Source organism: Stegastes partitus, unplaced genomic scaffold, assembly GCF_000690725.1.
Source record: "Stegastes partitus isolate 25-593 unplaced genomic scaffold, Stegastes_partitus-1.0.2 Scaffold941, whole genome shotgun sequence".
NCBI lineage: Eukaryota > Metazoa > Chordata > Actinopteri > Pomacentridae > Stegastes > Stegastes partitus.
Window position 1 is genome coordinate 5,958 of NW_007578672.1, and position 23,390 is coordinate 29,347.

The 23,390-nt window shown below is 43.0% G+C and overlaps 1 protein-coding gene across 1 annotated transcript in view; it reads left to right on the top strand.

The window, feature by feature from the left end:
- Positions 1-719: 719 nt before the first annotated feature.
- The window catches only part of magi2a (membrane associated guanylate kinase, WW and PDZ domain containing 2a), a gene marked incomplete at its 5' end in the record, with an annotated part of 198,934 nt that continues 176,263 nt past the window's right edge, over positions 720-23,390 (top strand). Inside the window, one exon of the mRNA XM_008294103.1 lies at positions 720-867. Within this exon, the coding sequence (XP_008292325.1) occupies positions 720-867 (148 nt within the window). The remainder of the gene's footprint in view (positions 868-23,390) is intronic.

Consider the following 23,390-nt stretch of genomic DNA (forward strand, 5'->3'; position numbering starts at 1 on the left):
GGGGTATTTGTCGGGGAAAGGGGTGAGGAGGGGGGATGGAGTTGATGCTTGTTTTAGCTTGCCCCTTTCTACGCCCCCGTGGGATTTGCCCCGGCCTTCCATCTCTCTTATCCCTCGCCTCTCTGTCGTCCCTCCATCACCGTTTTTTCTTCCTTATCCTTGGTCGTGCTGAGCCAGCGAGATTTACTGGTTTTAAGTGGGAGTCCATTCACAGAACTGGGACTGCTGGAAAGACAGAGGGGGGAGGGGGCAACCAGGTGAGGATGAGGAGAAAGGATGTAATAATAAAAAAAAAAAGCCCCCCAGTGAGAGGGGAGGGGGGAGTCCGTGGGTGATTTATGTGTAGACATTTCTCCACACGTGTTTGGCCACTGCTCCAATTAACACCTCCACCAATCCGTGGCTGCGCTTGACAGATGCTCAATCTGAGAAAGAGAGCGCAAAGTCTGTTCGTTAGTGTTTGTTTTGTGGAATTTTAGAGAATTTCAAATTGTTTACTGCTGTTTTCTCAGAGATTCTGGGTCATTTGTCGCTTGGATCTTCCTCCGCTTCTTCCCAAGTTTGAAAATGCAACAAAAAAAAAGGATAATTCACATCAGCAACAAATCCAGCTGTCCCCGTTCTGAGCGAGGACTGATGAGGCTCTTTAATTCTAAAGGAATAAAAAAAACGTTCCATTCATGTTGGAGTGACTGATTGGATTTCGATGTGATGGTCAGATTCTGATTGCTGGTCTTTGTGTTCCTCCAGGGGGCGTGATAGACAAGGACCTGCGCCACTACCTCAACCTGCGCTTCCAGAAAGGCTCGGTGGACCACGAGCTGCAGCAGATCATCCGGGACAACCTCTACCTCCGCACCGTCCCCTGTGAGTTCCCTTGTCCTTACTCGCCCTCCTTTTGTCCACCCTTATCTCTGCTCACCTCCTTGAGTGAGACACTATTATTTTTCCTTTTGCCAAGGCTGGATTATCAATAAAGCCAAGTGTGCAATTACAAAGGGGGGCCATAGACTCCAGGGGCGCCAAGAGCTCCAGGTTCACTGTGTGGCAGGCTGTTTGTGGTAATTTGATTAATGAAAATTTTGAGTTGTAAGACGGATAAAACAGGAAATGGTCATAATCAGAGCAGCAAAGGGCAACATATGAAGCTATTAAGGATTTCACAGAAAACAACATCTTTCATTTCACCTTCTCTGCCTCATAAATTCCCACTTCTGGTAAACCGCACACCTCCAGCTTGTAACGCGGGCTTTCTGCCATAAATTATGGAGCTTAAGATATGTCTGACATCGCCGTGGCATCGTCAGGGTTATATTTTCAAAATTTGAAAAGCCCCCTCTGGAGCTTCAGAGCACAGAGTAATTCTCCTCACCACATATAATGTGACTCAAGGAAATGCATATTTATCTACACTCACTTAAGCTGAGCTCATACTGCAGGAGTTTTAAACTCTTAACAGATTTTGGAGTGGAGTTGCATCTCGCACATAACATTTTACAGATATTCCTCTCTCTAATCTCAGATATGCACACAGGATTCAAAAAATAATGATGCATCTCGCCCTACAGGACATTAATAAGACTATTGTGCCTGAGGGAGCAGAGCACCACCTCATGTGATCTCACGGGGAAGCAGATGTAAACAAAATGGAGACTGTGGTGCAACAGCTTGCAGTAACACTAATGACACTTTGCAGTGAAAAAAACCCTGGATGAGAAAATGTTTGGGAAGACGGAGTCACGTGGTTCGTCGACACTTTAGCAAGATTACATTTTAAGTATTAACAGTTGTTGCCTAAAGAGCTCGAATGTTTAGTGTTTGCTTTGCGTCCTCTGCTCTGGCACCGACAATCACAACCGTCAACTCATAAATATCAAGCGTATTTGCTTTTATCAGGAGGATTAAGACTGAATCTGAATCTGGAAACCCCTTCACATTTCCAAATATTCTAAGCCAAACTTCCAAGATCTCCAGATTTCTCCTTCAAATGACAGAAGAGGGCAAACCGGGTAAATCAGCCTGAAACTCCTGTAGTGTGAGCCCAGCTTTCGTTTTTATGGAACCTATCTGCAGATGAACACAGTGTGATGTGATCTAAAGCTCAAAAAGAAGCAATTAAGTAGACCTTGAGTTAAGGGTGTGTGGTCATAACTTAGTGTCATTAAGCAAACGTGAAGCCTGGTAAGTTGCTGTGCATTGACGAGTAACCGAAGGCAACAGGGACGTATACATGCACAGAATTTGGGAGGACTGTGGCTTCCCGATAGGTGGATCCAGCTGTGCTTCCTGCTTGGTTCCTCTTGTTTTTGAAGCTCAGGGTGTGTTGAATATGCCGAACTTTCCATCTAACGAGATGTGATATCTTCTTCTTCCCCTGTTTGCTTCGTTCTGTTGGTTCCAAAGCTCCCAGATACCTGCCTGCGCGCTGATCGATCAGCTGCTTGGAGTGTTGGTTTAGCCGGAATCAGTCTTGTCTGGAAGTTTCGACTCTTTAAAACCAAGCGTTGACTGCAGCTTTCTGTCTCTAATTAGCTGCATTAACTGCCTTACAAGAGCACACGATTGTAACGGAGTGTTGTGTAGACAATCAAAGATAAGGCTTGGAGGACTTTACGCTATTGATGCTCGGTGTTTTTAGTTCAGGATTGCTTTTCAAACCGAATGCTTATCTAGGTCTTGGATGCTGTGTGTGTTATTAGTGTGTGTGTGGCCTTTTTTTAGGTTTATTAATCCCGGCAAGTGCTTCTACAGACTCAGACGTACAGATGTTTAATCCATATTCTTTTCCATTTATTTGCTGAATATATGCTCATTGCCATCAGTCAATAAGTTGTGATATTAAAGGGTGTCTGTTTGTGTGTGTGTGTGTACAAGCTCTTATCTGTGTATAGTGTGTGTTAGCCTGGCTGTGCCATTAGGCCCAGCTGTCTGGTGGCTAACTCTCCCCTGAATCCTTAATGGAGGTGCATTTTTCAAGGCCAGGAGCAGGCAGATTTCTGTTTCCCTCGCCGAACAGAATACAGCAGGAGAAACAAACAAAAAAAAAACAAGCAATTTATTTGCAACACAAGCATAATTTTCTGTGATAACCACTCATGGAGACACTGCCGGTGAAGCACTGAAGATAGAGGAGGAGGTGAAGAGTAAAGGGTGGGAACAAATAGGAGAACAAATAGAGGTAGAGAAGTACAAAAGGGAATGAGGGGGAAAGGGGAGGACGATGATAGGGACACCGGCTATAATAACCACATGAGGAAATGGACCGCAGATAAACTATTGAAGAGAGAGAGAGAGACAGAGAGGTAAAGGAAGGTTAACTGGTGCATTAATGAAGCTTCAACAATGGGCCTCAGTGCTGCTGAGAGGAGGAGACTTCGTCATGACTGAGCTGGGCTTTTTATATCTGGACAGATGGATGGATGAGGAAAATGTATGCTAGTGAAGTTCGCACAGAATGCATTGTGATTACAAATCAATTAAACTGGTCAGACAAGATCTAGTGCCGGTGTTGGCTCGCACTGTGATTGGATCTCAGGTGTAAATGCCGTTTGCACAGCGTTCACATTCTTATCAAAAAAATCTACCAAACCGAGCTAAGATAAGACGGCGACCCATGTACAGGGGCTACAGTCCCCGACACAGCGGCCGCGGGTCGAGTCCAGCCAGTGGCGTTTCACGTTTCCCTGTATCTCCTCACTATCCTGTCAAATAAAGATGAAAAATGCCCAAAAATAGTCCTAAAAAAAAAAAAAGAATCCACCATACGACTTCAGATTTCACCTTAGCCAGAGCAGATGTCATTACCCAGATTGTGGATGATACAGCTAATTGTTAATCAATTAATTGCTGTTAATAATTTAATCAATTTAAATTTTATTAACTGATAAGGAAGTCGATGAGGGACACACATATCAGGAAACGGCTGTGTCCGAAATCACTCACTATACCCTCTATAGTGCATTATATAGGGTGTTCGCCATTTTGTAGTGCTGTCCAAATGATAAGTTACTATTGTTACTCAAAGTATCCCACAATGCACCAAGAAAAGTAGTGTACAGCCGATGGTCACTAACAAACCAATATGGACCATCATGCATTGTGCAAAAGGAAATGCAAACTTGTCGAACGAGACCGCGAAAACTTGTCATTAAAATGTAAGTAATTTCAGGTTTTGTTAAATTTTACTTTACCCGTTTCTTAGCTATGCAATAAACTGTGAAGTTGATGTGTTTGCACTATGCTGCTACGGCACAAATTGCAGCTCACGAGCGACGTAATTAATAGCTTGAGTAGTGTCTGAAATGTTATTTTGCCGAGGTGCTCCCTATGTAGTTTACTATATAGTGATCCTTATATAGTGAGTAGGGAGTGAGTGGATGATTTCAGACAAAGCCAACCTGTTGTAGATGAACTGTAGTATCTGGTCGCCCCACCAGGTGGAGCCTCTTACTGTGTCATGAGATGGAGTTACAGGTGTGCTTGCTGACTGCCTGTAAGGGTCCATAAAACAAGCACACCTCGCTGCTGTCCAACCTCCAACATGTACTGCATCAAGTTGTGAAACAGGTGTTTGGCAGCTGTCTGGTTTAGCTAGCTACCTCAGGCTCGTGCAGTTGCTTAACTACAACATAGAATTCTAACACAGGCTGGGAACTAAGCAGCTAACATGCAGCAGCAGCAGCAAGACTCTTGATTCCATGCTTCCATCAACATTGATGCGAAAGTGTTAAAGTGTATTAGCGACACTCCGCTTTGGATATAAATACATTCTGGAGGCAGCTCTAAATACTGACAGATTTCCTGGACTGAAAAAGTTGCTGGAACAGTATTTGTTGACATCTGTTGCAGCAGAACATCTGTTTCCAGCAGCTGGACTAAGTACAGCAAACCAGTCACTCCATCATATAGATCAGGTAGGGGGATTATTTTTAAGTAGGACCATTATGACTCAAGTCAGCTGTGAAGTGAGTATTAGCGTTACAGGTTATTTACTGTGAAAGACTGCAGCTGGTTTTTCTGTCACCTGGTGTTTACTTTATCTGTTCTTCGAATCTTGAATGCAACCGAGCAGAACTTGTGGTAAACATTAAGCGTCCGTGGTTAAAAACAGTTTTATCAAAGTATGGAAGCACTTTGACTGTATTTCATTCATTTTAACCATTAATTGATTATTGATTGTTGCCATAACCCACTACCAGTGAGGGAAATTATTTAAAATTTGCATCGCTAAGTAGACAAAGTATCCTAATATCGCTTGCAAGTGAGCCTTTGGTTTAAATGACTCACAAATGATGTGGACATTCAGGAAGACAACACAAGACAGAGAGTGAAAATGCATCACTTAAATTCATAAAGAAAGAGCTACATTGGAGCATGCTGAGATGTATAAGTGATAACTCTAAAGGGGCGAGAGGGAAAAGAAAATCATAAGTGATAGATATGAAGGGCTTCATCATAGCAATTTTAACATAACCCTTGAGTGGTAAAGAAAAGACAACGTTCGGTGGGGATGGGGACTGACGGGCAGACAGTAGAGAGTTACTGCCAGTCATACCAATCGCGAAGCTTGGACAGAGTCAGCGAGGGCAGCTAAGGCTGTGCCAGCTCTTAGACAAATTGCCTGGTTGAAATCCAAGGTCAGAGCGTTAATAGCCTGAGCCCATGTGAAATCAGGCCTATCGCCTGGTAATCCACATAGATTTGATGGGGGAGATAGAGAGCGGAGCGAAATAAGTGTGTGCGAAATACTCATGATACCTATGCGGGATACACGGATCGAGAACAGTGGAATAATTAAAGTACAGCTGACTTGGACAAAACGTATCAATTAAATATGGTTTTTATTATCACAATCATTACTGTATGCTTTCATTTGGAAAACAAACTGTGAAAACTGTTTAAATATTTAAAATAATTTAGGGTAAATGACTTCAAGGTCAACATGTAGATAGATGGAAAAACACAAGTGCGTCTTATGCTCTTTCCTTAAATACCAAATTGAATATAAATGTGTGCAGTGGCTCCGTTTGCAGGGAAATAGAAACCTGATCAAAAGACGAAGGTCATTAGGATTATGTGACTCATTTCCCAAAAGAGTCTTTCATGTACTCAGTATGTTTGCTCCTTTGTTGTTGTCCCTCGCTCGGCTATTTTTCCCTTCCCTCAGTTCTCCCTTCACACAAGCGAACACACACATATTCTTATCGTCGTCGTGCTCCGCCTTGCCTTTTAGCTCCGTCGACACAGTAAAGCACTTAGTGACGAGCGAGTGGGATGTCTTTGACAGGTTCTGAATAATAGAGCTGATGATCGGGAGGCCAAATGCAGGTAAAAAAAAAAGGTGAAGAGGTGCTCTGTCGCTTTCTTACTTTTCCCTACATGTAAATAAGATGACTGTCACGGCCCCTTAAAGGGACAGTGCGCAATTTCTGTCACTATCGAAATAAAAACACAAGACATAGTTTGAGTCTAGTATGGCAGAAATAATGAGATAAGGTTATGCATTAAAGTTTTATTTAGTCACGTTATGTCATTTCATTAGCTAATGTAATTCTTACCATTACATGAGTTGATAACACATAGAGCTACTGTAGCTAGAAGTATGTTGTGAGTTCATTTATGATGGGGTAGCCTTTTTTTTTGTATCTGTGTTCAAAACAATCCAACTATCAATATTCCATCATGAGTGATCAATACAAATACTAGACTGACAAAAACCAACAACTACAGTACAGGCTGGTAGAGGTGATATAAAGCTAGTGACAGGCAGTCGAAATGGAACACACTGTTGCTCTGTGTAAGTGTGGATTTCTCTGGGCTCAGACATTGTTGGGAACATTTCAGTTACAGTCAGCAAAATGCAGTATATAACATGGGTCTAGTCCTTTTTTATATACATTTGATGTTAAAATGTTACATATCATAGCTTCAAAACAACACCACAATGCGTATTTATGTAAAACTTTCGTCTGAGTCGTCTATGAAAATGTTGACGTACCGGAAATTATCCAGAAGTTCCCAGGAAGAGCAAAAAAAAACTTCTGTGACTCTGTCGAAGAAATGTATTTCCTCTGCGTTCCACTCCTGTTAATAAACTCTCAATCCCTCCTTCTAAACTTACCGCCCTCTGGAAAGGTCTAAACCGTTGTTTATCATGCAGGAATAGTGAGCGAATCAATGAGAGAGCAATTTCGGACACAGCGCACGACTGTAATAGGTTGTGATTTATGGTATTGACTGTGGTACATGTAAAAAACAGTGAGTGCTTCTACAAGTGAGTGCTATGAATAAGAACTTCCACAGTGTCAATATAGTAAATTTGCTGAAAGGTCTACGGAGATAGATTCCAGCCATTTGTAAATGGTAATGACATAAACTGACAAATCAAAGTCCTTTGTCACGCTGATGCAGAAATCCTGTAATTTCACAGTTTCTATAAAACATTGTCCGCAAGTGTCTAATGCAACCTGAAGGATTCAAGATAGTCTGACAGATTTTAGTGTTTTTACAGTTTTACCTGCTGCCTCTATTGACGGTAGCTTGGCTAGCATGTAAAGAACGCAAAAAGGGATTCGATAGCAGAGGTGGCCCCTTTAAACAGAACATCCCAGTGAACATGGGCTAATGGAGATGTAAAGTTTATGAAGGGTGTGATTGGATATTCCCACATCTGTCTTTAAAGGCTGTGAGTGCATGTCTGCTCTTAGCATTTATGTGTTTGTGTGCTTTGGCCTTTACATGCATGCACAAACAGCATATGCTGAAATAGCAGGAAGTGGTGGTTGAGACTGCGAGTTAATGGGGAGTTTGACGCCCACAGGGGACATTGAGTTTGTGTTAATGGCTGGGGCAACCGTGCACAATACTTCTGCTGTTTACTAATGAGAGGGAGACAGAGAGACTTCAAGTCCATCTGTCTATCCACAGTTGTTGGTTTTGTCATCGTGAAGTCTTGCAGCACAGCACAAAGTACGAGCCTCTGCCTCTCCTCCCCTTTTTCTACCGCGCTGCTCTGCTGCACTGTCCTTATCTTTACTTCCTCGTTCATTATCAGTTTTACTCCCCGCACCCTATTTTTCTTCTTTCGCTAATTAGTCATCTGCCAGGTATGTGCGATTGGCCTTACCCTCTTTCCTTAGGTTGTCACATGCCTGGGTTTCTGTTTAATCGCCTGATGTCTGATGGATGACAGCAATAATCAGGATAATAAAAAGACAAACAGCTCCCCTGTGCCCCACCATTCATTATTTAGCATCTCTGTGAGAAACCCAATAAACGATAGAAGTGTGAGCCTCATTGAGAGAGAGAGAGAAGGAGGCCTCACCGCAGAGCTCTGAGCTGAGGCCCAGCCTGGTGATGAATGAGGAGCAGATTGAGGCTTTTAATGTATAGGTGGACTCGAGGTGTTCCTGCATTGTAAGCTGTTTTTTTTATGTTGTTTATGAGAAGCAGGAACACCTGCTGTTTGTTTGCGTACTGGTTTATTTCTCTTTCCGAGAGAGGTTAGGCAGATCAGACAAATACCTTTAGTCAAAAGCTGACTTTCTCTCATCCCTCCATTTACTCGGCTGCCTTTTTTCCTCTCCTCACTTACTCATTGACTCATTGGAGGCAGGGTGGGGTTTCCATGGCAACCGTTTCCACTCCCCGTCTGCGTCAAAGGCTCAACTCCTCCTAAAAAAAAAAAAAAAAAAAAAATCTCAGCCCGCTTTCTTTCCCTCTGCTTCCACATTACCCCTCCTCCTCGATGCCCCTCTTTTGACTTCTCCCTACTTTCTGCAAATTGAGACGGCAGGTCAGAACAGTCCGGTACCACTGGGTCAACGTCGAGTGCGCAGTTTGTTTGAAATAGACACGCGCTGGGGGACACCTCTTCATCTTATGAGACGTGTTGCAGCATCCGTATAATCCCCCCCCCCAACTCTTTCAGATGGGGCACGGAGAGGTTTGTGTGTGTGTTTTGGTCGAAGGTGAGGGAGGCTGGGAGGCGCTGACTGACAAGGCGGGACACAGATGTGGATGTGCCGCATGGCGAGCGTGACTCAGTGCTCGACGCTCGCCGGCAGATGCGGCCTGGAGATGCGATGGGGGAGAGGTGTGAAATTTGCTCACTAATTGGCCTTCATCAACACAAACCTGCCCCCCCTCCCTCAACTGCCCCCCCCTTCAACTTCTACCCTTGGCTGTACAGTAACGGTGTCAGAAAGACAAATCCATCAGGTGTCCCGCCTGCGGTCGCCTCACGATGACGACAATGTCTTCCGGTGTCAGTATAATGATCTGATGTCTTCGGGGGAATGAAAGAGAAGGAAATGTGAAACCCTCTTAAAATAGTTCTTCACACCTGTAGCGGTATATTATTGACAAGCCTTTCTTTACCCGAAAGCATTTGCAAGACCTTTTCGGTGCTTGCGTGCCAAATGAGTAATTTAGCAACTTATTTGTCTTACTAATTAGGAACTAAAGTGGTGACGGCTCGGAGGTGGGAGCTCAGTCCCACTGCATCTCATCGCTCCCATGACATGTGACAGCCCGCTGGATGTTCCTGGAATATATCTGTGAGCGCCTAATGATTGAATGTGACAGCTTCTTGAAGTTGGAAACTGGAGATAATCAAAACTGGTGGGTAAGACAGTAAAAATGGACCTCGGCTCACTTAATTGTGTCCACGAGGAGTAGTCTAAGTATGTCTTACTCGCTCAGCGCTGTCACCAAGGAGCCCTTGGCGCAACAAGGCAGGATTTAGCTCGGTCAATCAGAGGTGAGACAGATCTTTGGAATATGCTCCAGAAGTGTGCAAAGCCACAAATTGAGCAAAGTGTAATTGATCAAAGAAGGTATTATTAAGTGGTTTTATTGTAAAAAAAATCCTTCCAATTCTCTTGATCCTCACAATTTAGCTGCACAGTTTCATGCTAAAACAGAATAATACGGGACATGTTGACAACAAATGTGCCCAAACGGTATCAGTGCATATCTGAAACACTTAAACTTTCCCTGCTCTCCTGTCGGCTAACTGCAGTTATTACCTCCGTCCTTATTACCCACCTGTCGAAAGAACTCGTTGGACCGGCACGTCGAGGAATCCTTTTCATTAAATCTGCTGTGTTTTAGGTCTAACCACTAAAAACAGCTAAAGGCCCAACTGTATTCATTTTAACTCTCTTCCCCTCTAAATACCATCCATTTTGGCCGGACAGCGCAGAGAGCAGCACTGCAAGAACGCTTGTTCACCATTGAGCTGAGAGTACTCCGGCCTTATCTCCGGGAAGGTAAATGGAACTGCAAACCCTAGGCTATCACTTTCAACCCAATCTTCACTTGACAAAACACTCCTCTCCTCCTTTTTTTTAAACAATGACGTAGCACGGGCAAAAAATTTAGGGTATTTGTCAGGAACAGCTCACAAGTTGTGGTGCGATCTGTGATCGATAAATCTTGAACACCGGCAGAAATGTGTGCACGGCGACAATGCTCATGGCACTGAAAAATATAAAATGCACAGAGGCTTTTTAGTCTCACTTATGCTGCCCTGAAGTGGAGGTGAGATGTGATTTTTTTCATCAAACACACACACACAAAAAAACTGTGCACCACACATGAGAAATGAAAAGGAAAGAAACTATGACATTGGAAGGTTCTGAACAGTGTTTGTTGCTGTTTTCTCCGAGCGCTTACAGATGAGTTGGGCAGAGTGGCGTGAAGGTTGAGAACAGCGAGGAGAAATGATGGTTAATTCCCCCCCTCACCATAGTTACTGTTGCTATGAATGTCAAACTTTCTATTCGACAGCATATGTGTAGTTAACTCGAAAAGATTTTTGAAGCAGCGATTCCTTGATATCCAGGCCAATGTGTTCACTGGCTAAAAATGGCAACTGTAACTACTGGATTTTTATCAGTTGTGGCTTGCTAATTAAGCTATTAGCTAATTAAGCTAGCTCCATGAGCTGAAAACACTCGTCTCCCACTGGCTTCTTAATGTTTCCAACCATTTTAAATGAGAATCTTGTAAATGGGAAAATGGGAAGTTGATGGCTTCTTACCTTGTTTTGTGCTCCAAGAACGGTGCTAAAGCTGCACGTCTTAGATAAATATCAAGCAGTTAATGGTTTATGTAAAAGACATGCAGTGTTAAATAACGAAACAGTGCTGCTCAGACTGTTCATCATCCTCACATCGACCTGTCTGGCTGATAAATTCAAATACTGGTTTGTACTTTAAGAACACTGATCTGCCACAACATGAAAACCAAACAGCTTGACCTGTTGAGGTAGGAATATGTTACCTCTGGGGGCATCTGGGCACTGGGATGCTGGCTGTGGAAGCTGTGGGTCCTGTGGGTTGTGGGGTTTCCATTGATCAGACTTGTTTTTGAGTTTGGAGGCTCTTCATCATGTTGCTACAGTTGTTCTGTGCAGTTTTGGTAGTCCTGTTGACGAAGGGGACTGCTCTCGCCGTTGTGGGTTGAATGTGGTGCAGAACAATGTTTCGGTAGGTGGTCCATGTCAAAGCAGCATCCACATGACACAAGGACCCAAGATTGTCATATTTTAACACGATCATCAATGTTACTCACTTCACCCGTCAGACGTTTTAACGTTCTAGCTGATTTGTGTGCGTTATTGGTTCTAACAACGCAAGAGGAAAGACTTTATGATGAGAACCAACTGAGCTACGTGCTGATTTCTATCAGTGCTGGCAGCAGTTTCTAGAGTGTAAAGTTCACATAACAGAGCCGCTGATGTGAACCTGCTCACAGCATCCAGGACAGGCTTCAACACTTTGTGGAAACACCGCATTAAGGATGTGCCGATGGATTTGGCTTTTTAGATCAGCAATTCCACAAACGTCGAGGTAAGGCAGGATTAGAGCTAATGTTTGCAGCCTCTGTTAGAGCAGATGAGCACACAGTTTAATCCATTTCTTATACATTTGCTCTTGTGTTTTTTGGTTTCGGAAAGGCTAAAAAGAACAGACACCACCTTTCAAACTCCACTTTGCTTCTTACTATAGCCGCTCTCCAGCGTACGGAGAAACCCAAAGCCCGAACAGGCCTTACATGCTGAGGTACAGTCGCTGTGCTGTGACTGTATTGTAGTTGTATGAGGTGTGGGTTCAACAAAAGGTCATTTAAATTATGAATCCTGAGACAGGTGCACTAACTCGTTCACTTTTCAAGGCTTAAAATTAAGTCTTCATGCTTTAAAAACTCCCAGTCAAGGAGCAACTTAGCATGTGTGTCGTTTGAGATGCCTGTCAACCTTCCTCCAGCCCTGTATAGGTGCTGGTTCAGGTCGCTGCCTGCAGACTGAGGACAGCGAGGTGTGTTTGATTTGGTCCACAGAGCAGCTTGGGGACACGCCGACCCACGGTCTTAATATTCATGGCCAGAGCCTTTGTGGTCGAAATGACTTCTCTTTGGGCCGACCGTGGACCAAATCTCTCCCTCCTCAGAGCAGCTACCCACACACACACCAGCACACAGCAGTGATTCCATATTTACTTTCACTCCTGTAATTTTATTATGACCAGAGGAAGGGAGTACTCTAATTACAGCAACTGTCAAATAAACATCTTAATCGCGTTATCGCACTCATATCAAGGTCATAATCAGAGGAAGCGTAACTCGATTACCGGATCTCGGTTATTCATCAATATGTAGAATTCGTCCTGTCGGTAAACGGCTCCGTCTCGGTTGTTGTCTTTCAGTGTTTTGATTCTTGAAAGGGCTTAAAATGCTACTTTAATGTCTTTTTTGGCTAAAAATCACACAAAAAAGTGTAAACCAGTTTGGTAAGATGTTTAATACGTTCCACAATTCACTCATTTTCTCCAATATTTTCCATTATCTATACACCACTTAATCCTCACTAGGGTCATGGGGGGCTGGAGTCTATCTCAGCTGACTCAGGGTGAAGGCAGGGGACACCCTGGACAGGTCGCCAGTCTATCACAGGGCCACACTTAGAGACAGACAACCAAGCACACTCACATTCACACCTACGGACAATTTAGAATCACCAATTAACCTGAACATGTTTTTTGACTGTATGGGAGGAAGCCAGAGAACCCGGAGAGAACCCAGAGAGAACCCATGCTGCATGAGGAGAACATGCAAACTCCACGCAGAAAGATTCCGGTGCCCCCACCGGGACGCGAACCGGCGACCTTCTTGCTGCGAGGCAACAGTGCTACCAACTGCGCCACCCTGCAGCCCTCCAATATTTTCCCTTAAAGCTTTTTGTGTTGCAATGATTATTACATTAAACGCTCTGAACTCCAAGCAGTTTTTCTGGATGTTTTTCGCTCCTGTCACTTTTACTGACAAATTTTTGACTGCAATATAAAGTTCTGCACCTTTATGGTAACAGGGAAACTATGGCTAGAAGTAGCTAGCTATGTCTCTAACTATAACACAGTTAAAATGGCATGAATCATATGAAAAGGAAAAACTAAATTTATATGTCTTTGATCCTTGTTTCGTAAAATTTGATAAAACCATGATGTACAACATTTTGCCAAGTACCCAATGTGTGACCAGTACTGGAGGAAAAAACAGTGGCTGTACTCATGATAGACATTTTACTATTTGCACTTTTCCAAACTTTACAAATTCTTTTTCCTTTACTCCGTGCATCCCCTATAGGAAGATGTTTCACCATGCTGAATGTATCATCCAGCAGCTTGTTGACAACTCGCTCGTCTTTACACTGTTCTATTTTCCTCTCAATCTCTCTGGTTTGTTTCGGTACTTGTCTCATATCTGCTCTAAGCAACCACAGCCTGCACTTCAGCCATATATTCACAGGATTTTTGTCACATGACGGCTGGTCACAGCTGAGTCAATAATGGCTTCTTGTTTGCACAAAGAAGTGCTAATTCTTTTGTTTTTTAAAGAATCTGTGTCGTGAAAATGGTTTGTTTTTGGCAAATGTTTGAATGAGACACGTAGAATAAAGTGATCTTGATCTTGTTTTTTTCCCACTTAAACAGAAAGTTAAATGATTAGTTCAAGGACTGTCAGAAAGTTCAAATTTTAGCCTTTTTTAAAATTTTTTTTTTTTTTTTTTATAGATTATTGATATGATAAAATGTGGATTTAAAAAAATTTAAAATAAAGCACGCCTGTCAAACCCACCAGCAAATGTTGGCTTCGGCAAGTTTGTAACATCCACTTTTTATCATTTACCGCTTGATGTTGTTCTCGTTTATCGCATGTGTTTGGTTGCAGATTAAAACATGGAAATCACCATCAGCGTGGATCCGCACGGCGTTGAAACATTTCGCATCTTCTTTTGTAAATCGCTCTTTGTAAACATCTGCTTCCACGGAAATTCCCTTCGTAAAATCGGATGCTTCTGTCACTGCCACCCACCTGCTTTCCCGCTGTTGTACGCTCGGCTTCAAAATGACACAGTTTCAGTTGTAGCGATTAGCGCCATCCATCGCGGGGACCAGAGCAGTCGGCAAGGCCAGAGACGAGAGAAGAAGAGAATCCCCAGAGTCTGTCTCATTAGAGACAGTTTCTCTGTCACAATTCTCCAGTCGGAGCAGCATTAGGCTCCGCCATCCCTCATGTTAATTACTGGGGCTGAATGAGTAATTGGCTCCTCTTGGATGCTAAAGCTAAGGAAGAGGATGGGATTGAGAAGGAGAGGAACAGAGTCCAGGGTAAAAAAGGATCATAGTTGTTTTCTGGGATTTTCTCCCTCCAAAATCGAGCGGTTCTTATTTTTGTGCTCGTGACCAGGTTTCAATGCTTGAGGCAAAGATTAGGGATCAGTCTCTCTCATATCTGGCTTCTCACAAAAAAAAGAAAAAAAACCCTCCGTAATTCCTTTTTGAAGATAATATTTGTTCTGTTCTTCATCCACCATCCCTCTGTGTTTTTCCATCAAGTCTGGTCAAATGAGCTGCGACGCTGCAGCCAGCAGAAAGGTGTGCAGTCACCCCGGCTGACCGCGGACCACGTCCAGAGGGTTGTCTGAGAATTTCGCCAGATACAGCGACATGCAGCTTGGTGCTGATTTCGCCCATCATGTCCCTGTAATATTCAAACAATAATTTAGCCCGGGAGGTCTGTGCAATCAGAGATCCAATCTGTGCAGCCTCTGCTCTCCGTGGCTTTAAGTAATAGCAAGACAACTGCTTAGTCTGCTTAGCCGGCCTGCTCACACAGACATATCAGAGCGCTCATTCTGTTTATCCAAGCCCCTAATGAAATATTCCATCTTTGCCACATCAGTGGGACGGGGGAATTGAATGTGCAGAGGCTTGCCACGCTATCTCAAATTGTGACCTGCTGAATGAGGGAAAAGCTATCACAATGTCAGGTTGTCTGTATCATTATTTGCTGCGATCAGCTGCGCGTAAGCCCGACACTACAAGTATTCAATTTGAAAGGTAATGATATTACGGCAGAAAGTGTACGCACTCAAATCATCTCAAATAGCAATATTATGCAATGATGTGGACAGATTGAAACACGCCGCAACCTATTTGATGTTAAAGCCGAGGTCTCGACTGACGCAGGTACAGCGAGGCATTAAACGTAGCAGGTTTAGTGTGTGAGGTGCAGGTGTGTTTTATTCTAAAGTGCATGGTGCAATGCAGCAAATGTCTTGGTCAAGCAATTCTCAGTGGGTACAAAACCATCCTACACACATGTATGGCTCAGCAGCCGACATTTGCACTCTCTTTGGGTACTTTTTCATTTTACTTTCGTGCGTTTTATTTGTTTTATAATCAAGCACAACCTCGTTTTTTTTTTTTTGTCTGCAATGACCCACTTCCCCTACAGGGCTGATTAAAGTTTCATCTTATCTTCAAACAAGATTACAACATACAGTAGATCTCCCGCAGGTTGAAGTGCTAATTCAGGTACAGCAGGTTGACGAAGCTACCAGTACACGGGAATCCTTTTTTATTTACTTTTGTCGGCGCGTATTCTCAGGGGACGGGATTAGAGTTCAGCGCTTTTTACCAAATATTTGTTTGATTGCTGTTTTTATTGATTCATTATGCCGACACGCAGCGAGAGGGATTTTGCAGATGTCTTCATTTGTAGGTGGCGAACAGATGGGCTTCGTATTATCACTTCTGATCCATTTCATAGCGAAACTGTCTTGAAATGAGGCAGGATGTAGTTTCAGATGCTGAATTGCTCTTTTTAAAAAAAACTGAGCTGTCAATAGAAACAAATAAGGCACAACAAGTGATTCTGGTGGGAGTTTGGGTTGAAACAGGAGGTTTTGATGCTTTAAAAAAAAAAAAAAATCTTACCATCCAATTATAAAGATGTACTGGTTTGAGATTTTGCTTGCTTTCATGTTTCAGGGCTCAGATTTATCTAATGTCACGTACTCATGCAGAAGCACAGAAATGGAAATAACCTTTTTTTGTTGTTGTTGTTGCACTTGATGAAAGTTTTTTTTCTGTAGGTTAAAGAGGGCAGACGAGCATGTCAGAGGCAATGTACTTTACAGTGAATACTACTCAGCCTGTGTGTACAAAGCCCTCTGTGGCTCAGGAGGAGCTTTGTAAAATCTGATAAAATGGCATCACTTGGATAATCTCATGTTTACTGAGTTGTCTTATGGGAAGTGTAGGATCCGAGGTTTGTTGAGCTCGGTCCGAAAAAAGAACTAATTTCGAGATATATCTGCTTCTGCTTCATCAGCACTGACTTGTCTGAGCATGATCTACCTTCTACAAGGTGCTGAAGTGCATCATTAAAGGAGAACTTTGGTTTGCTTAAACCTGGTGTGTTTCCTATTCATGTGATTTTAACCCTATTCATGACTTTTGGGGTCTTTTGGACACCAGGCCATTTGGTTTAGGTGACGGGTATTGTTTTTTTTGTTTGTTTGTTTGTTTTTTTAAATGTAAAAAGAGGGACATGTGTCATGCATTTGGAACCAAAAATACGTCAACTCGTCAGAAAAAATTATTTAACATGGTATAGATGTCTATAATGAATACTAATAAATGTGTTGCACATGTTCTTTCTTTGGGTCCAGTGGGCCCTGAAAGACCTTCTACATATGGCAACATGTAAGTCCTGAATAGGGTTAAGTGTCATGTTCACTTTGCACTCGTTGCTTCTGCAGTAGAGATTTGAAGAAACCTCATATACCAGTTGGCAATTAGCATAGGGTGACTAAACATCCTGTCTTCCCAGGACATGTCCTGTTTTCACTTCCTATCCTGACCATCCTGGTTGTTTTTTATAAAGTGATGAAAATGTCATGGTCCTGTCCTGGAGGAGACATACTTTAAATGTACTGAAACTATTAAGTATCTTTGAGTAAACTTTGAGAATCATTTGAGTATCTCATTGCTGGGCCCAGTGTCCTGGTTTTTGGTAATCAAAATATGGTCACCCTACATTAGGATGAGCTCCCTGCAGCTAAATGTTTGTTTTCGAGTCTGATACAGAAATTAGCCACTGAGAATGGATCTTTTCCAAACTGTTTTAACTTTTACATACTACATTGGGCGGCCGTGGCTCAGGTGGTAGAGTGTCCTCTAATCGCGAGGTTGGCGGTTCCATCCCCCGCCCCTCCACAGTCAAAGTGTCCTTGGGCAAGACACTGAACCCAAAGTTGCTCCTGATGGCAGGCACCTTGCATGGCAGCTCTGTCGCCATTGGTGTATGAATGTCTGTGTGAATGGGTGAATGAGAAACACTGTAAAGCACTTTGACTACCACGAAGGTAGAAAAGCGCTATATAAGTGGAAACCATTTACCATGTTGAGAGCTGAGCATTTGGTCATTGGTCTTAACACCATCTCCAGGATAACAATATTTATCAAAGGAGTGGATTCATTAGTTGCATTTAAACAGCTGGGATTCATCCATTGACACATGGAGAAGTCTGGGATCAACAAGACCCACTCTTTATAGCAGCAGTTTTCATCCTCAGTAGGTGATGGAGCAGCGAGCGCAGGAACACCGTCAGTTCATGAAGGTATACTGACTTTGAGGACGTTCTGTTTCATGAAAGTCAACCAGTGTGCACTGATAAATATGTGAGTGATCAGGTCAGCTAGAAAGTATCCCTACATGGAGATCACTAATACAATATCCGTTCCAGGCAGCTCATTTTTGTGTTTGACCTCAATCCGATTCTCACAAGCTATTTCGTGTGACTGCTCATTTCCTGAGTCTCTACAATGGAGATGAAGAGCACAAAGTTAGCATCATCCATAGAGCCAAAACAGCCACATGAACAGCAGAAGTCTCTTTTAAAGCACAGAAACACTGAGTTACCATCCTGGCATTAGGATTCATGGTCTGTTCGAGAATACCGTTAGGATTCAGTACCTCACAGGAGGGTTTGTGGTTCCAGACTTTCAGATAATCTCCTAACCCTGCTATCCCAGGTGCACTAACAAATCCAAATGCTCTGAGTCTTGGTGCTTATTCACTAATGTGATGTTCAAGACCTCAAATGCCTCATAGATCTTTCATAGTTTGCAATGCACCGTGCCTTTGGTGAGTTGAACGCCAAAAGAGCATCCAAAGCTGAAGGATCAATTTTTCTCAGTGTGAGCGGCAAATTATCTCTCCGTAGTGCTTTTGTTTATCTTGTTTTGTTCAGTGCTTCACTGTGATCCTGTCCTGCCCTCAAAACTTTACGACATTAAAAGGCAGACAGTTGTTAAATTTTCATGTTATCACTAATTCTCGCAACACACAAGTAAAATTTTGCTGTGTCCTTATTTTTTTCCCCCTATTGTTTTGATGAACTGCACATTTTCCCACCATAGAAAAAGGTTCTTTTCCTTTTTAGTGTTCAGTCCACAAAAAAAAGGAAAAATAACCTGGTGTTTTATTTGGCTCAGTTCTCTTTTACCTCCCTCCCTTACTCTCTCCTCCTCTTCTTCCGCTCCTCTGTTGTGTTTGCTTTGTTTTGCAATTCGCTTCGGTGCACAGGAAGATGCTGTGGTTGCTCAAGGTTAGATTGTTATACTGATCAACAAAGAGCAAGTACTTGTTTCCTTTTGTTTGACATGAGCAGCACACCTCCCCAGACACACAGACAGTGCACTCACCTACAGACATACACACAAATGTGCATCAGGCGCAGACAGACACGCTCGCAGTTTTTCCTTACAGGACTAGGAGGAGAGGACGCCGTCCTGGTGCTGGTCCAGCGTTTGGAGCCTGTAGCTTGTGAATCTAAGATAAGCTAAAGTGAGTAAAGCTCCTTTCAGGCATGCACGCCCTTGCACTGATGTGGAAGTGCATGCAGTTATCGGATAGGGATGCCCAAGCGACGTACTTTGCATTGTTTGTAGCAATTTTTCCACATTTCAGCACCAATATTACCGTAATTTTACCGTAATTGAACGCACCTGAATATAAGCCGTACCCGCTATCTTTAAAAAGAAAAACAAATGTGTCCATATATTGGCCGCACTTGTCTATAAGCAGCAGGTGTCCACGTTGTAACATGAGATATTTACACAGATTTTTAAAAACTTTCAATCCGTACCAGTAACATACACAAATACGTACCATAAATGCTTTTTTCCGAACAGTGCCTGTAACGCGGCTGGTTAAAAAAATAAAAAATACAGTAGCCTACCAGGAAAAGTCATCGATCGCTATCTTCATCTTCCTCCTGCGCACTAAAACCACTAAAGTCGTCTTCTTCAGTGTCAGAACAGCCTCAGAATTACTTCATCACACACTTCCTCAGTCTCTCTTTCGTTGTCGCTCTCAATGTCACTTTCGTCTTGAGGCTAATTCGTTAAAATCCATAAATCAGCCACATCACTGTTTAAGCCGCAGCGTTCAAAGCGTGTGAAAAAAAGTAGCAGCTTATAGTCCAGACATTACGGTAGTCCGAGCAGCGAATATTTTTGCATCTTTCTTAATCACTGGTCCCTTCAATTTCATATTTATAAAAACCAAAGTGTCCATAAAAAGCTTTACTGCAATGAAGACAGAGCCAACAGGTCAGATTAGTTAGACTCACCAATTATGAACGTAGGTGATGACAAAATGTTGCACCCAGCTGTTTGTAGGAGTCTTTCCTTTGGGTTTACCATAAATATCTGGAGCATCAACAGCAGCAGGAGGATCCATATAAGCATAAGTGAGAGCACATTTACGCATATGCACTACCAGCAGGAAATTAATTTCTTATAATTACAAATTATCCCAGACGTGGAGATGGAATCAAGCAGGATCTAACAGAAAGTCACACTGTGTGTTTTTCTTCCCTTCAGGCAGGTGAGCCACTCTTTATAAGCTACAGTTAAATCACTTCTCGCACAACAGATTTACATTCATACTGTTAGTGCGTCATTATGCGTTATGTCACTTGATGTACTGTCCAATGTTGCGTAAATGAAAAACAGCGCTCGCCTGCCGTGGCTCTTTGTCACTTTTGTCTGAATGGCGCTTTGAGGAACATTACCATAAATGCCAGCTATGTCTGAATGACAGAATGCCATTACTTTAACAGACTGATGAAGCCAACAGTGTTGTGTATGAGATACCTGTCATATCTTGAGCTAACCAACTATATTACACACATACTTCCAGTTTTATTTACAGGTGGTGACAACAGCCAAAAGAAGCCACTTACAAACGCTGAAAACCAAACTGATTTTGAAATGATTATAAAATCAGACTAGACTTACGTTCATTACTAGATGCTAGATAGCTGTAGGCCTCATGCGTTAAGTGGCCAACGTTTCTGCTTCAGCGGCCATGTTAGTGCTCCGAAACAGAGAGCCCGGCTCCCCGAGGCGGCGCACATCTGTCACAGGAGTGAGGTGTACATGTCTGGTTTCATTAGTCTTTTGTCACACACCCACCTGCTCGCATGCATCCGAACGCGCAGGTGCACTTTCATACTCGCGCACGCTGTTGCGAAAGTGATTGAATTCTGTCACCGCCGCTGCTCCAGATCTTATTTTTGGATACGTGGGCAGATGTCTGTTTCTTGAGCGTGCAGCAAGTGTTCGTTTCGCCGCGTTATTTACTCGCGGCCTGTTTGCCGGATAACAGCGTGACTTTTAGCGAGATTGTAATTTGTTGTATGTCGGCGTTGTTGTTGTTGTTGTTGAGGCTGTTTCTCCTCCTGTAACAGCAGAGATTAGACCAAACCTGTATCGTCTCTCTGCAGGGAGAGCGAGCCAGCGTTTCAGATGTCTGGCAATAACGTTGAGGCTTGACTGATGGCATCTGTAGGGACGTGATGAGAGCCAATTATGAGCCAATTATGCTGATTAATGGGATTATAGCTAGTACCTCTCCTGATAGATACTCACAAATGCAAATCGGTCCCTTCCTCCTCAAACTTGAGCAAATCGAGGACTGTAAATGAAATAAACATGTTTAGCCAGAGCGAGGTTTCCTTCGAACAGGAAGGCTTGAATGGCTGTTTTCCATGAGCCGTTTGACTTTGGGGCGCTTCAGAAACCCCTAAAAGTAGCCTGATGGGCATTAGAGGCTCAGCTCACGTTTGGAAGCTCTGTGACAGAGAAACAAGGACGGCAGAGAGTGGCCCTGTCCTCACATCTCCTCTATCCACTCCCTCTCCCCGGGGTCTGCTTGAGAGAAATGAGCTCTCGACAGCGCATCGCCTCGCTCCACCCACAGGGACCTCTAGTGGCGCCCTACCTGTCCGTGTGCATTCATGTGGGTTGTGTAGACATGTTGGTCAAGCCTGTCCTTTATTTCTAAACGTATAGTTGTGCCAGTACCGACCGGCGATACTCGGCCTGTTCTCCTGCCAAGCCACGGCAGCTCTGCCAACAGTCATGTGTCTGTCAACGGACATCTAAAGCTCTTTTGCATGCCTACTCCAATATTTATGAGGCAAAAAAACAGCACAAAAAAACAAAACAATGTGTGTGCGTTAATGTTTTGAGCGTGACCCAAGCTGTATTCCGAGTGTGTGTGTGTCTTATCCCCTTGACAGCGCATAAAGGAAAATCTTCCATCTTGCAACAACCCTGCGGCCTTTTTTTTTTTTTTTTTAGTTTTGTTTTGAAATTTGGCATTGTAAGCAGTTATGCATCGATTCTGCTTTTCCTCCCCCAATTCTGAAAGCTAAACTCACAGTATTGATTGATGCAGGTTCAATACCAGAGCTACTTTGTCTCTCCAGTTTGGTATATTTTAGTATTTCGAACCGATCAATTGTCAGGAGACTATACCCATATATTAGAATTCATTTTAAAAGTATAAATGGATGTGCTCATATAAAAATTGTCCCTGAGCCAAGGATTAGTAATTGCAGCCTCAATAGATGGTGAGCAGGGATTTGAAAAGCAGAGAATATAAACTTTAGATTCACATTTATGTATGTGGCTCATCATTTTCCTCGCCGTTCCTCATATTTACCATTTATCATCAGAATTGAAGCATATGAATAAATGCTTCATAACTGATCATAGCAATAAGAAATACCAATCGACATCTATGACACTTTACAGGAGAAGCAGTAACTGTCGACAAATGCTGTGCATTGTAGATATTTTATGACCACGAGGGCAAAGCAGCCACAGACTAACATGTTGAGGATGACCTGCACAGATCGTAGATATTACTGTCATTTAAGCACCTAACATTGGTTATGAATGCTAAATTAGGGATACTGTGTTAAGCTTATAGTTAATTAATCTATAAGTTTGTTTTGTGTAACTAAATAATCATATTTAAAATAGATTAATAATAGTGCAGAATGTGTCCTAATTACCAATTTGCCTGCAATGACTTCTTTATATTCTGTCATGAGACTCTGAAACCCCAATATAATGAATTTACAGTGGTATAAATAAGCAGCAAATTCTCATTTAAGAGAGGCTGGAACCACAACATGTTTGCCGCTTTTATTTGATTAATGACCTGAATAATGTGAATCGATGATCAGAATTGTTGCAGATTAATTTCCTGCTTACTAACTGAGCAATCAGCTGCTGTCAGCTCTTATCCAGACGCACCAGCGCTAGCTCCATCCATCCATTATCTACACAACGCTTAATCCTCACTAGCATCCCAGCTGACACAGGGTGAAGGCAGGGGACACCCTGGACAGGTCACCAGTCTATCACAGGGCTACACTTAGAGACAGACAACCAAGCACACTCACATTCACACCTACGGACAATTTAGAATCACCAATTAACCTCAACATGTTTTTGGACCGTGTGGGAGGAAGCCAGAGAACCCGGAGAGAACCCACGCTGCACGGGGAGAACATGGAGACTCCATGCAGAAAGGTGTCCTCACCAGGACGCGAACTGGCGACCTTCTTGCTGCGAGGCTACGGTGCTAACCACCGCTCCACCTTGCGCTTGTTTCAGACTTTTGCAAACTTCATAACCATGGTGACCAACACACAGCAATCACTCGGACACATCTCC